Source organism: Apodemus sylvaticus, chromosome 3 (assembly GCF_947179515.1).
Source record: "Apodemus sylvaticus chromosome 3, mApoSyl1.1, whole genome shotgun sequence".
Lineage (NCBI taxonomy): Eukaryota > Metazoa > Chordata > Mammalia > Rodentia > Muridae > Apodemus > Apodemus sylvaticus.
In genome coordinates this window covers 23,356,000-23,371,251 of record NC_067474.1, presented here as the reverse complement: position 1 = coordinate 23,371,251, position 15,252 = coordinate 23,356,000, and the positions used below count along the sequence as shown (strand labels likewise).

Here is a 15,252-nt window from a genome sequence, read left to right as displayed (position 1 = left end):
CCCTCTTCCCCCCTCCCACATGGTCATGGCTGGCCTCTATTTCTCTACTTTCCCATTTTCTCTGCCTTTCCCTGCCTCTACTAACCTCAGGCCTGCCCTGAGAAAGTGGGGGTACAGTTTCACTCATCACAGCTCTCCACCAACAATAAATGCTTTAAAACCATGGTCTTCCTCTTCTCATGGGCATCCACTGTGCTGGAGCAATAGAGCAGTCTTCTACAGAGCTGCGGTCTAATCTCCCACAGTCAGTGCTCCCAGTCAGTGCTCCCAAACCATGGCTTCCACCAAGCCAAGCCATCCACCCAAGCAAGCCAAGGACTCTTGTCCTCATGGGATCTGGCCTGAGCTCTTCTCCTGCCCTTTCTCTTCAGCTCCAGGCTAGACCTAGCCCATGAACCCCCACTCCATTATCAGCTCTTCTGCCACATCCAGCAGCATCTGTAGAGTCCAAGAGCTAGAACCTGACATCCTCAGCCTCCTTGAGGCCCAGGGCTTCTGGAGGTTGCCCGGGGATCCGGGTCTGTACTTTCCCAACCCCGGAGTGGGATCCTGTGACTTCCCACAGCCTGATGGCAGCATGGGGTGCAAGCAAACTTCCAGTGTCCACCTTACCCAGTGGCCCAAGTCCTGGCCAGATATGAGCCACCATTTTAACCCACATTTTGTGTCCCTTGTCCATCTCTAAAACCAGAAATGGCTGATCTGTCCTCTTATAATCTGAATTATAGACTCAACTCTCTCACTTTTACACAAATAAGGGCCTTATAATGCTATTGGCCTTTAACTGTCCTCTTGGCTTTCAGGTTCCACCGGCAAAGGTGATACGAGTGCATGTGGCTCAAATGAGATGAGATAAAGTCTTACTGAAGTGTGGTTGTGTGTGTTCATGTGTGTGTGTGTGTGTGTGTGTGTGTGTGTGTGTTTCAGTAGGGTCTCATTATGTGATCAGGTTGGTCTTGAACTCCTAGACTCAAGTAATCCTCCTAGTTAACTTCCAGAATAGCTGAGACCACAGACGCACCCTGACAAATGTGATTTGCTTCTCTCAATCATTTTCTCATGTTTTATTTTAGGAAGGAAAAATGAGAACGCCTGTAAAGGAGCGCCTAAGACCTGTACTTTACTAGAAAAGTTTTCCGAGACAACAGGATGCAGAAGAGGACAGGTACCAAGGGTGTTTTCAGAGATGGGAAGAAGACAGCTTGTGGTCAGGAAAGAGGCAGAACTGACCTTTACAAAAATCACAATTATTTCCCTTGGCACAATGGATGCCTCTTTCCCCATTCACTTTTTAATGAAACATAATTTCATGTGGTTGATGTCAAAATTTGAAGGTTGAAAATGTTGAGTATTATGTCACTTTGTGGGAAACAAGAGTGCTTGTTTTTTGGCTCCTTCACAAAGAAATAGGATATGGATATAAGTGCCAAGGGTTACAACGACTCTCATATGAATTGATACTGATTCTGCTGCTTCTCCACACTGTGCTAAATGGATGATTAGGTGTCATACTTTCTATACAGATCAAATATTCCATCATGCACCCTGGAACTCATGTGTGGCCACACACAGGACCCACAAACTGCAGGCTCCGAATGCATCTAGGGTTGGTGATTCCCAAGGAAGGTTGCAAGATCCGGTGTGCCAATGAGACCAGGTATGTTTCCTTTGTCACTTTCTTTTTTACCTATCACTCAACAACAGATGTCCCTTCCAGAAAGTCTGTGGTTGATGGGATCATGTCCCTTTCTTGGTAGCTGCAGTATACAGGAATGAAGCCATTTGCTTCCAGACTTTAGTGTGTGACCTTCTTTGTGCTTCCTGGGAGCAGAGATGTCATTCACAGTCAGGGCAGGTCTGTCATTTATCCCCAGAGCACTCATCTGCCTGCCCAGCTGCCTTGTTTCTTCTAGGTGGACAGCCTTGCATTCAGAGTCAATTCACTTGCCTTAAACTCCCCACATTCTGCATTGCGCTTAAGGTTCCACAGCTTGAGTTATGCATATGTTTAGGAAGTCTTTCTCCTTGAAAACATCCCCCAGTAGGCATTTGCATTTTTCTCTAGAGGCAACAATATGGTTCTGTGAGCGACTACTACTGTGTGACTTTGACTAGTCACCTAATCTCCTTAAATCTCTGCTTCCTGCTTGTAAAATGTGGCAACAATACAGACTCTTCAAGGTTGTATAATAATAGTAAAGTGAACAATCCTAAGAAGCACTTGATCCTCCTCCTGACATCAACAAGGCCATGGTAATTGTTAGGACTCATGTCATGCTTTCTCCTCTTCTAATCACAGCAGCTGATTCACCCTCTTATGAACAAGGCACATATGCTCAAGACACACTGAACAAGCCTCACAGGCTCTGGGCTTTTGGGGGAGTTATCTAGATAGTCCCTTTATCTATTCAAAGTATACCAGTCACTAGGATCCAATTTCAGTTCATAAAAAGAAGACCTGCCGTTTGCCATCTTGAGCTATGTGCTCTGGTGTGCGTCTGAGTGGTTCTTCCAGCCATCTATCATTGCTGTTAATGTCTGTTAGCCTGCTGATCATGCTGAAATGGGAGCTCCTAGAGATGAGAAATCCCAAAAGTTATCTTCTACAGCCCTTATTGTCTATGAGAGGGGACAGAATGGATCGCAGGTCAAATGTTATGGGACACACAATGGTGGACCACATGGGGCTCTCCTCTCCCAGACATACATGATCAGGAAGATTGTAAGAGGACTGGTACTACATGAGCCCAAGTGGAGCACAGGTCAAAGGTAACAACTGGGTCACTTGCCCCTAAGGTTTGGGAATCTTGGGTAGTGCTTTGTTTTGTTCTTACAGTTTGTTTGCTTATTTGTTTTTATACAAGAGGATCATGGGTATTGAAAGCTGAGAGGAAAACATTCTGAAACATCTATAAAAATAAAGATGCCAAATCTGAGAAGCACTTTGTAGTCCATCAGCCGAGATTAGAGAGCACATGAAGAGGAAGGTAGGGGAGAGTATGACTAAGGCCAGTTCATAGGAAGTCCTGACACCAAACTTATGGGCTCAGTTCATAGTCAGGGCCTATTGTCTAAAGGGAAGATATGAGAGTACCCACCGTAACTGATACAGTGAAATGTTCCAAAGTGAAAAAGAGTACAAACTGGGAGCTGAAAAGAAATGGAAAATAAAGAAGCAGGAGATATGACAGGGTGGTCTTGAAAATCCTCAGAGTATAGTAACCGAAGAAGTTCAAGATGGCTCTCCACGTTCTGTCTTCAGCAGGAAGATACTGGTGCCTGGACACATTGACAATTGGAAATACATGAGACAAGTTAATGGAAAGGAAAGTGAATTTGGTGTTTGTACCTATTTTCTTTACACTGCTATTGGAACAGAGAAGAGCCAACAACAAGCTGGCTAGAACTAGGATGAAGTTGAAAATGGAGCTAGATTTGAGTCGAGCTTGGCAGGAGCTCTGGAGGACAGCTTGACTGATAACTGGGATATGACAGTTATGGAGAGAGAGCATGTTATGGGAAGCAGCGATGGGTGACAGCACAAGAAGGTGGATAGAATCGTCCAGGTCTCCTTCCTGAATATCAGACAGTATGTAGAACTTGTCTGGTGGCTTCCAACCATTCCCATGCACATTTTGTCTCTTATGCCCTCTTTTCTCCCTCTCTCTCCCTCCCTCTCTTCCTTCCTTCCCTCCTTCCTAGCTACTTATAACCAAATTAATTAACCATCGCCTTAGGCATAGGCAGGAAAGTGTGGAACTGACCCTTGACTTTAGAGACCTAAGGATGAAGAAGAAAGCTCAACCAGAAGGACGGTCATGGCCGACAGACAGACAGGTTGGTGGGCAAGCGGGCAGGCGAGCAGGAGAGTGAGCGAGTAGAACCAGAGGTGTAACCACAAAGTCTCTGAGAGCTCAGAATATTAGGTGATGGTCTTGGTTAGGATTTTATTGCTGTGAAGAGACACCATGACCACAGTAACTCTTATAACAGAAAACATTTCATTAGGGCTGGCTTACAGTCTCAGAGGTTCAGTCCATTATCATCATGGTGGGAAACATGGTTCTGGAAGAGCTGAGAGTTCTACCTCTTGACCCAAAGACATCTAGGCGGAGGGTCTCTTCCACACTGGGTGGAGCTTGGGCACTAGGAGACCTCAAAGGCCACCTACACAGTGACATACTTCCTTGAACAAGGCCACACCTATTCCAACAAGGCCACACCTCCTAATTGTGCCACTTCCCTTGGGCCAAGCATATTCAAAGCACCAGTTACCTTACCTGGAACTGCCCATTGGTTGTTCTTTTGAATCAGATACTCCAGTCTCTCATGGCCACACTTAATGCGTGCCACTCCTATCCCCTCCATGAATTTTATACCATCCCTAGATTAATGGTTCTCACCAAACAGAGGTCACACAGCTTACCTAGAGGACTCTCAATAGGATATTAACGTGCAGACTATCAGGTCTGCTGAGCTAAAATACACTCTAGTTCATGTGACACTAAAGAGCTACTAACAACAGTAATTTGCAGGTGGTCTATTTTGCAAATTCACAGTAATTTTTTAAAAAGTGCTCACTGTCCATTTGCTGATTACCAGGCACGGAGAGTATTGCTTCTCACCATGGCTGCCTGTCAACAGTCCTTCTCCATCTCTGCTGTCAGGGGTGAATTCTCATCCTTAATCCTTAACTCAGTGGTGTTCAGAATGGGTTTAGTATTTAATTAACAGAATAGTGCTTTTCCATAAGAGCAATGGGTGGATTTAGCTAAGTTCTATGTACTGCTTAAAGTACATATACCAAGGAAACTGAATACAAAGGCTTTCAAAAAAAAATCTGGAAGCTTCATTCTGTGATGCATTGTACAAGGACCAAGTGTCAAAACAAGCACACCAGGAAAGAAGTCAGGCTTCCTTGTGCCAGGTGCCAGGCAGTAATTTTTTCAGAGCCCGACACCTGGCCTGCAGAAAGAGTAGGTTACCCATGGCAGTATGTTTGCTCTAGCTCTCAGATCTTGATAATCAGATTTCTGCTTCCCTAGAACCATGGGATTCCTGCCAGGGTGCAAGTCCTTGAAATACTCCATCACAACACAGAACACAACGTTTTTTTTGTTGTTGTTGTTGTTTTGTTGTTGTTGTTGTTTTTTGCTTTGACAGTGAGCTTGCAAGATATGTAGCCTCTATACCTTAAAATACCATTTCACATTTACAAATGCCTTCTGATTGCAAGATGAGATTATGTGTCCCTTGGAAATAATTTATAAGACACAGAGAAAAACGACATGAAAGATTGTCTTTGATCCTGTTACTCAGAGGTATTATCCAGATGCTTCTCAATGCTGCCACCATTATGTTATTAATACCAGTGACACAGCTGCAGCACAGCCAGTTCTAAGCACATTAGATACAACATCATTCTTAACAGTAATCCCAGGTAATTAGGCTTATTAAAATCCCTGTGTTACAACTCAGAAGACGAAAGTATAAAAGCAAACTGCCTATTTGTACTAGTTTCTTTGGGAATTTATAAATAGCCATGTGCTAGATGATATAAGACAACAGAAGTTCATTCTGCCAGAGCATGATATCCAGGTGTTTGAAGGACTGGCTCCTTGGGGGGCGGGGCTCCAAGAGACCATTTATACCTCTCTTATCATTCTGGGGCTGCTTCTTAGCCTTGGTGTTCCTTGGCTAGTAGATACTTAACTCCAAGCTCCGCCTCTACCTTCACTTCCTGCTTCCTCTATCTTCTTGTCTGTTCTTTCACACTGACACTGTTTGACTTAGAGACCCTAATACTGTTTGGGGCTGAAATCGTTTCAAAAACATACATTTGATATCTGTGTAGATCTCTATTTCAGAATAACTTTCCAGCAGATGTGGGGTTTTGTATTACAAAGATAGTCAGAAGTAGGCTCAGTCCTAGTTATTGAGGCTTGAACTGTATTCCTAGGCCCAACCTCACAGCCTTGATGAGACACGTTGTGGGGAGCAGCATGCTTCTTCCTGTGCCACTGAGCAAACATTAAGCACTGGCAAAGCACTGCGAAAATCTGTTAAAGTTACTATCAATATTAATAATACATTCACTAAGCTGTTACTGTAAGTACTTCTAGTGCCCACTTACCTATAAATAAGCAAAGATGGATCATGTGACTCCCTACATGACATTTATTGGACAGTTGTCCTGCCATGACTGTCTTCAGCAGAAGGGCTGTCATACAACCAGCAGGGAGTACTGTGACCAGCACCATCTGTCTGCAACACTATCTAGATACCCTCACAAACTAAGTGCTGATCACAGCCGATTAACTCAGCCCCTGAGAGCTAAACTTTGTACTAGAATTTGCTATTTCAAGCTTAAATGAATTCTCGGTGTCCCTTCAAACATATGCATTCAGATCACTGAGGGGAGCTCTTCCCTGGCTGTGTAGCAGTGAGACAGCACTGACTAGTGCTCAGAGGCAAGGGTGCGATTGGTCCAAGCCTAAGCAAGACTCTTTGGTTAATAAAGCTAACCAGAATACACTCCTCTGTGCTTCACCTAGTATTGTAACATCAAGTCTATTATAAAAGTAACCTAATACAAAAGTATGCTAAGCTGTAACACTACTAGAAATGACAGAAGGCAGCAGACACAGGGCAGTGGCAATGATTGCTGGGGACAAGCCAGGTTGAGGAACGTCAAGCTAGCCAAATCTTAAGTCTCTGAAACTCTTGGACAGTTCAAAGTTAGTCAGGGCAGCAAAAAGAAAGGTGCCTAAAGTAGAGAAATAGAGAGACAGCAAAAGAGGGTAGAGAGATGACAGTGAGGGAGACCAGATGCAGGCCTTTGTCACCAGAGAACTAAGTCTGTAAGGCCAAGGGTCTCAGATCCCGGCTATGACACTGGCAGTGTTAAGGGCTAAGGAATGTACTTCCTAGACTTGGGCAGAGCTATAGCACTAGCTACTGTCAAGGCCTGAAGAATGGAGACATACTAGATCAGCCTAGAGGCTGCAACCAGAGCTATAAGTAAGCTCAGAGATCCTGGGTTCCTAAACCTGCCTAAAAGCCTCAACAGGCCCAAGGCAAGGAGTCCTGATCCCAGAGGCCTGCAGCATAAGGAGGTAGCATCTCTTCTTGTTTCCTCCTGCTTGCTGCTGCTTCTTACCACTGCCAACCGTGGAGGGAAATGAGCAGCCAAAGGCCAGCACTTGGAGAAGTCCTTGATCTGCTCACATTGTGTATCTGGATAGGCAACCAGCCCCTCGGCCAGTTGATTGGCAATGCAGCCCTGTATAGCCACACCAATTATTTTTCAAGAAATTGCCCAGTAGACTTGCTTTTAGGTGATCAGATGGAGGCATTTTCTCAACAGTTCTTCCCAGAAAACTCTAGCTCAGTGACTCTCAGCCTTCTTAATGATACAACCCTTTGATGCAGTTCCTCTCATTGCAGTAACCCACAACTACAAAATTACTTTTGTTGCTCCCTCATAACTATAATTTTGCTAGTGTATAAATCATAATTCAAGTATCTGTATTTTCTGATCACCTTAGGTGACCCCTATGAAAGGGTCATTCTACCTGGCAAAAGGGTCTCTATCTACAGGTTGGAAACTGATGGGCTATTACTTTCAAGGTAATAATTTCAAATGACAGAAGCTAGGAAGTCTGAGATCATCTGCAGCAGGCCCTGTTTTAGGACTGTAAGTTAGGTCAACAAGCAACTTTGGTCCATAGCTAAATAAACTTGAACTGGTAGATAAGTGTGCTACCAGCAAGTGGAAATTGGTTCCAACTCTAAGGAGTGGCTGCAATGCCTGGGCTTTGGCAATTATCCCACATTTCTAAGAAGCCATTTCAAACCACACTGGAACTGTGCCTATAGCCTATGACCTCATAACTCTCTTGCAGACCAGCATCACTGCCTAAAACCTAAAACAGCACTGACCTTAGTCAGGAAAGCACACGCTGGCATCAGTGACCAATGAGAGGTGAACAGGCCCGTAGCCATTCACTTGGTCAATATATTGCTGTACAAATAATCAGTATGTTTTATAAGGTGTGTCTTTCTGAATCTCCCAAGGCTCCAAGGTTATATAGAAAAGTTAATTAGAAAAAATAATTTTTAATCTGCCACAAATTCATAGGACTTTTTGATTTTGCTTTGTTTTTAGTGGGTATCTGAGAAGGTGTATTAAGTCTTATGAATTTTACATAAGAGAAAAATTTTACATTTTAGGAGAGCTGTGAATTTTAAACCATTTGCAACTAAATATTTTTACCCACTTTCTTTTCTTTCCACCAGAATCATTGATCTGTCCCTCTAAATTCGTCTCTGTTCCATTCGCATTGCAGTGAGACTTTATTCAGATAGCTACCAGAGCCCACCTCTCTGGGGCCATACAAGAACACTTTAAACCAGTAGGATATTTTTCCTGGGCTTTGCTTGCTTTTCAATAATAGCATTTTGTATCTAAGCAACTTGGTGAGTTAAAGGTACCAGTATACTGTGAGTGACCCTGTTAGTTCAGCACAGGCTCTATCTACAGTTCTTCCTACACTCAGCTAGATAGAATGCACACATGTGGGCAGCTCCCCGCGACAGGAAATTGCAGAACCTGTGGAGAAAATGGTTTGTGTAAGCGTTTGATTGTTGGAAGAATTGTTGAGAAGTTGGAAATCGTTTTTCTGTAGTAGTAAATGATGTGGGAGCTGCTGGGGTCAGCCTCCACAAGCTTCACAAACCACAGTCTTTCTAATAGGATTTGAGAAGTGACTGTGGGGGGGAGACACATCTCTCCCAGGGTCTTTAGATTTTAGCATTATGTGTTTTCATAAAAGCAGATCTCAAACACTAAACTAACAGGACCCGAGTTCAAAGCCTTGCTTTCTTCGTTGGTATGACTGTACATAACTTGGCACCCTCTTTGTTTTAGTCATTTTTATGCTGCTGTGAAAAGATACCGTGACTAAGGCAACTCATATAAGAGAGAAATATCTAATTGGGGTTTTGCTTACAGATTCAGAGGTTAGTTCATTATCATTGCAATGAAAAATATGGCAGCTGCAGGTAGGCACTGGAGCAGTAGCTAAGAGCTACACCCTGATTTGCAGAGAGGGGGGTGGGCAGAGGGAGGGAGGGGGAGAGAGAGAGAGACAGAGAGAGAGACAGACAGAGAGAGAGAGAGAGAGAGAGAGAGAGAGAGTGAACCTGAGAGACTGCGACTAGGCTGGCATGAGCTTTTGAAACCTCAGAGCCCATCCCCAGTGCCACAATTTTGTAACAAGGCCACACACTTCCTAATCTTTCTCAAATAGTTCTGCTCTCTGATGATTAAACATTCAAATATCTGAGTTTATGGGGGCCACTCTTATTCAAACCATCACATTCATTAAACCCGGCTTTTCTCATCTATAAAATGAGAATAATAAATGCCTATGTATTTATAATCTGAGTATTAAAGCCATCCATAGAAATAAATGCATTCACAGTGCACTGAGAGTTCTGTGTGGTACATGAACTCCATATATTTCAGTTGTTGTTACCCTTGTATCTAGCTGTGGCAGAAGGGGATCATCTGTCCTATAAATTCAAGAGAGTGAGCCCAGCATGCCTATAACATCAGTTATGGTTCTTGTTACCTAGAGTACAAACCCAGGGGCTTTAAGGGGTCAGAAAATTATGAAAGAGCGCCTGGAAGGTGTATTGACCCATGGCTGATGAAGACCTGGCACACATGGGAAGTGGGATTTGAGGGAGTAGGCAAGAGTGGTTCTCCCAAGGTTTGTCTGTTGCAGAAGAGTAATATTTTATATCTAAGTAAATGTACAAGTTAAAGACATCAGTGTAGTATGCGTGGCCCTGCTGCTTAGCACAAGTCTCTCCCCAGTGTGTATTTCTCACCTTTCTCCTGGACGAGATTGGGATCAGAGCTGTCATCTCATCCAGTGTCTCTGTTCTACTTCTAGATGTAGGAAAACATGGATTATAATCAACTCAGGAGAGAGGGGTTTATTTCACCCCATATTTTGCAGTCTGTCATCTAGAGAAGTCAAGGCAGGAACTGAAGAAGAGGCTGTGGAGGAACACCTCTTACGTGATTGTTTGCTCAGCTTGCTTTCATATACACCCCAGGTACTAGCTCAGGGCCAACACCACAAACAGTGGTCTGGGCTTTTCCAGATCAACCATTAATCAAGAAAATGACCCCAAAGACCTGCCCTCAGGCAGAACTGATAGGAGCAATGGCTCGGCCGGCATTCCTTCCTTGTGGGTCCCTCTTGTTTGTGTCCTTGACATACACCATCCAGCACAGGCGGAGAGCTTTACTCTCCCATTCCGTCTGCCTCTCATGGTGTTCTTATCTCTTCATCTGTGTCACGGCCCCTTCTGATAGCCTACAACCAAGAGAAGGAAGGTAGAAATGGCAAGGAAAGGCACAGAGGAGGACACAGGACCCATAGGATGTGAGCAGGTGAAGAAATCCTCTGGCAGGCCAGCTGGAGGGCTCTCCCCACAAGGGAAGAGGCAGGCGACAAGGTGGAGTGTGCCCCGGAGTGCATGGAAAAGAGGTTGTCTGTGAAGTCAGGCCATTTATAGTGTGCTCATGTTTAAGCAAACTAGCAAACACCGCCCATGTCTTATATGAAAGTATGCTTACTGTACATTGTCATTGAAAGAATAAACTCATCATAACCAAGAGTTTCACTCAAAGAATTAAGAGACCTTTAGTGCTGAAAGGAGACTGTGAGTCCATCTTACCCATTTTCAGACATTATGCAAATGGATACCTGAAAGTTTTTGCTGTGATTCAAGCTGGTTAGCAGCCATTGTAGCAAGAACACAAGCACCCTGGATTCCAAAACAATGAGGTGTAGAAGGAGGAGAGGATTTCTGTCAATGTGTATTTTGAGGAAAGGGGGACAGAGGCTCATGATAATGCAATTTCACGTCATTGAGAGCCTGGGCCAGAATTTCCAAACTAAGAGACTGCAGTAGATAAGAATGTATAAGAAGGGTTAGCTTGGGTTTTATTGTTTCTGGGCTCTGAACCCCCTTTTCCTGTGTTCCATTCAGCCATATTAAATATCCTGTAGGTCACATCAGCATGGCATCCTCAGATCCCAAGACTTTCCCTCGGGCATGATCTTGAGGTAAAGGCTGTGACAGCAAACCTAAGGAATTCCCAAGGCTTCTACACAATCAGCCTGTCTTGAGCCTTGTCTTTATGAAGTTCCTCTGGATAAAAATTATAGCCATGCCATGACTTTCACCCATTTGCAAACATTCTCACAAAGCTCACTGACATTTTTATCCATAGGAGTTTTAGGTGGAAGTCTGTAAGCATGTAGAGTCACCACTGGCCTTATTAATATTGGTGGTAATTGTATGACAAAATTATAGCGATTAAGTATGCCTTGCCACCATTATACCATTATCATTAGTTATAATTATAATAATTTGAAAAGTTGAGGGATTATGCAATATTGGCCCAAGGCCTTCCTCTCTCAATGATCAGATATTCAAACAGTAAGCAGCATATTTACCCAGCCCCTAACCCCTCTAACCCTGTATCATGAGCCCTCACAGGAGGGCTTTGGGACCAGCCCCAAGAGGCTGCCTCCCAAGGCCACCCTGAAAAACTTTGCTGCTCTTTTAGCTGCCTGTATCATAACTTGCTCATAACTTAGTCATAACTGTTGGAGCTTTTCTCGAAAACTATTCTTGTGCCACTGAGCCTTTGTTTTTCATTCAGAAGAGATCCGTAGTCCCTTGGCAACTGTATGTCCCATTTCTTTCTTTCTTTTCTTTTCTTTTTATTGAATATATTCTTCATTTATACTCTTACCCAGTTTCCTCCTCTCCAAAAAACCCCAACCCATCCTCCCACCTCCTGCCTCCAAGAATATGCCCCTCTATCCAACCCACTCCCCCCTCAATTTCTCCACACTGGGGCATCTATTGAGCCTTCATAGGACCAAGGACCTCTCCTCCCACTGATGCCTGACAAGGCATTCCTCTGCTACACTTTTGGCTGGAACCATGTATACCCCTTGGTTGATGGCTTAGTTCCTGGGAGCCCTGGGACATCTGGTTGTCCAACATTGTCATTCTTCCCATAGGGCTGTAAATCCCTTCAGCTCCTCCAGTCCGTCCTCCAACTCCTCCATTGGGGACCCCATGCTCAGTTCAATGGTTGGCTGCTAGCATCTACCTCTGTATCTGTAAAACTCTGCAGAGCACCTCCAGAGACAACCATAACAGTCTCCTTTCGGCACACACTTCTTGTCGTCCATAGTAGTGTCAGTAGTGTCAGGTTTGGTGAGTGTTTATAGGATGAATCCCCAGGTAGGGCAGTCTCTGGGTGGCCTTTCCTTCAGTCTCTGCTCCATACTTTGTCTCCATAATTGATCCTGTGAGTATTTTGTTCCCTTTCTCAGAGGAACCAAAGCATTCCAACTTTTGTCTTTCTTCATCTTGAGCTTCCTGTGGTCTGTGAATTGTAACTTGTTTATTTTAAGCTTTTAGGTTAATATCCACTTATCAGTGAGTGCATACCATGTGCATTCTTCTGTGATTGGGTTACCTCACTCAGAATGACACTTTCTAGTTTCATCAATTTGCCTAAGAATTTCATGAATTCATTGTTTTTAAAAGTTGAATAGTATTCCATTGTGTATAGATAGCACACTTTCTGTATCCATTCCTCTGTTGAAGGACATCTGGGTTCTTTACAGCTTCTGGCTATTATAAATAAGGCTGCAATGAACATAGTGGAGCATGTGTCATTATTACATTTTGGAGCATCTTTTGGGTATATGTCCAAGAGTGGTATAGCTGGTTCCTCAGGTAGTACTATGTCTAATTTTCTGAGGACCACCAAACTGAATTCCAGAGTGGTTTTACCAGCTTGCAATCCCACCAGCAATGGAGAAGTGTTCCTCTTTCTCCACATCCTCTCCAGCATCTGCTATCCCCTGAGTTTTTCATCTTAGCCATTCTGACTGGTATGAGGTAGAATCTTAGGGTTATTTTGATTTGCATTTTTCTGATAACTAAGGATGCTGAACCCAGGATATTGAAAACTATTCTCAGCCGGGCAGTGGTGGCACATGCCTTTAATCCCAGTATTTGGGAGGTAGAGGCAGGCAGATTTTGGAGTTCGAGGCCAGCCTGGTCTACAGAGTGAGTTCCAGGACAGGCAGGGCTACAAAGAGAAACCCTGTCTTGAAAAACAAAAAAACAAAACCAAAAAAGAAAGAAAGAAAGAAAGAAAGAAAGAAAGAAAGAAAGAAAGAAAGAAAGAAAGAAAGAAAGGAAGGAAGGAAGGAAGGAAGGAAGGAAGGAAGGAAGGAAGGAAGGAAGGAAGGAAGGAAGGAAGGAAGGAAGAAAGAAAGAAAACTATTTTCCACAACAAGAGATCTCCTGGGGGAATCACCATCCCTGACTGCAAGCTCTACTACAGAGCAATAGTAATAAAAACTGTATGGTATTGATACAGAGACAGGCAGGAAGATCAATGGAATAGAATTGAAGACCCAGAAATGAACCCACACACCTAAGATCACTTGATAATTTGACAAAGGAGCTAAAAACATCCAGTGGAAAAAAGACAGCGTTTTTAACAAATGGTGCTGGATCAGCTGGAGGTCAGCATGCAGAAAAATGCAAATCAACCCATTCTTATCTCCTGTAAACAGCTTAGGTCTGGAACAGTCTAGTCTGGACGGTTGAGTACTAAGTCTACACTGCTTCTCCACCTAAGCCCGACGGCTCCCACGTCTCTTTAGTCTCTGATCTTGACTACTCCAGGACCTTACACAACCAGCATCACAGAAAGTCTGATCTTTAGTGACTGCCTTGATTCATTTAGCGTACTGCCCTTTAGATGCATCTATATTGGGTTGGGGAGATGACTCCCTGGATCAAAGCCCTTGTGGTCACATCTCTTAGGAGGATGCCTGACACAGGGTCCAAATTATTTCACTTACAGCTCAATCGATTTGTTGAAGATCCATTTTATGGAAGAAATGAGTCTTGCATCCAGTGACCAGAAAACCAGACTAGGTGTTTCCAAAGTAGTATTCTATCTTAGGAAAACGGACAGATTGGAAATTAATCTTGTTTGTATTCTTAGCTTCATCTGCTATGTAAGTGGGTTGTACATGGAATATCTTAAATCAGTTCTGCAAAGCACCCTACGCGGGGCTCCAGCAGAACCTCGGGAGAGAGCTGTGTGAGAACCGAACTCTAGAGTGGTGGTCTAAGTGGCGCACCAGGGGGAAAGCATGCAGCTGGTGGCTGTACAGTGCTTTTCACCAAAGGTTGTGGGCGGAGTCCGTGTTCCTGTCTGAATAGACGTATTAACATGAAGATACATACTAATTGATACTAAAGTGCTAAATGCTGTTAACTTTTAAAGGAAATTTTCACCAGGACATTTTAAAAAAATATTAAAATTCCACTTAAGCATTTAAATTTTGTATTGTACCTTAGCAAAGAGTTATAGTATAGTTGGAGCAGTGTTAGCTGGTTACCATATTATCACCAGGACACATTCCTTGAGAACATGATTGATGGATGTCATTTTATGTACTACCTACCCACTGTGGGCCCTGGCACTGTGGCCATCTGGCTCAGATGGTCTTGTGCATTGATCTTCAGCTGGATCCCTGGCCTCTGGCCACTAGAGGGCAGTACTGTGCTCCACACCTTCTGTGGGGATGAGAAATGTTTACAGGAATTTCCAAATGTGGGGATGGGTTTAGGGGAGGCAAAGTCCCTCCAGAAAAGAGTAACTGGCATATTGGAGAGATCTGACAATAATATTTCTAAACTAATAAACTGATAAAACAGTAACTAATATTTAAAAAAAAGATCAATCTCTCTTCTCCATCTACCACTTACCTACCTGCCCCTTCCGTCTACTGCACGCCTCTCAGCTTTCTATCTTGCATTCAGCAAACGTGTTGTTTAGCTGTCTTATACGATTCCTCTGGATATAGGGAATAGAACATTCACTCCAAGGCTTAAAAGGTTAGAAACTCAAACTGGGCACAAAATGACAGAAGAGGCATTTATTACCATGCAAAATCAAACATGAAAAGAAAACTAAGAAAAGAACAAACCAAAAAGAAAGAAAAAAGGGGGAATCAACAAGCCCCCCCATTTAAATAGATTAAACAGAGAGAGAGGATAATTTTCTTGATCTTAGTGTTATCAGAGAAATTGAACAATGTCAGTGGTAAGGGTAAGGTA

At 43.5% G+C, this 15,252-nt stretch overlaps 1 protein-coding gene across 6 annotated transcripts in view; it reads left to right on the top strand.

Annotated features, from left to right (window-relative positions):
- The window catches only part of Asph (aspartate beta-hydroxylase), a 225,844-nt gene that overhangs the window by 204,987 nt on the left and 5,605 nt on the right, over nt 1-15,252 (top strand). For all 6 annotated transcript variants that reach the window (XM_052176054.1, XM_052176053.1, XM_052176051.1 and 3 more), the window contains 2 exons: nt 1,074-1,165; nt 1,524-1,657. In XM_052176054.1, coding sequence (XP_052032014.1) covers nt 1,074-1,165; nt 1,524-1,657 — 226 coding nt within the window. The remainder of the gene's footprint in view (nt 1-1,073; nt 1,166-1,523; nt 1,658-15,252) is intronic.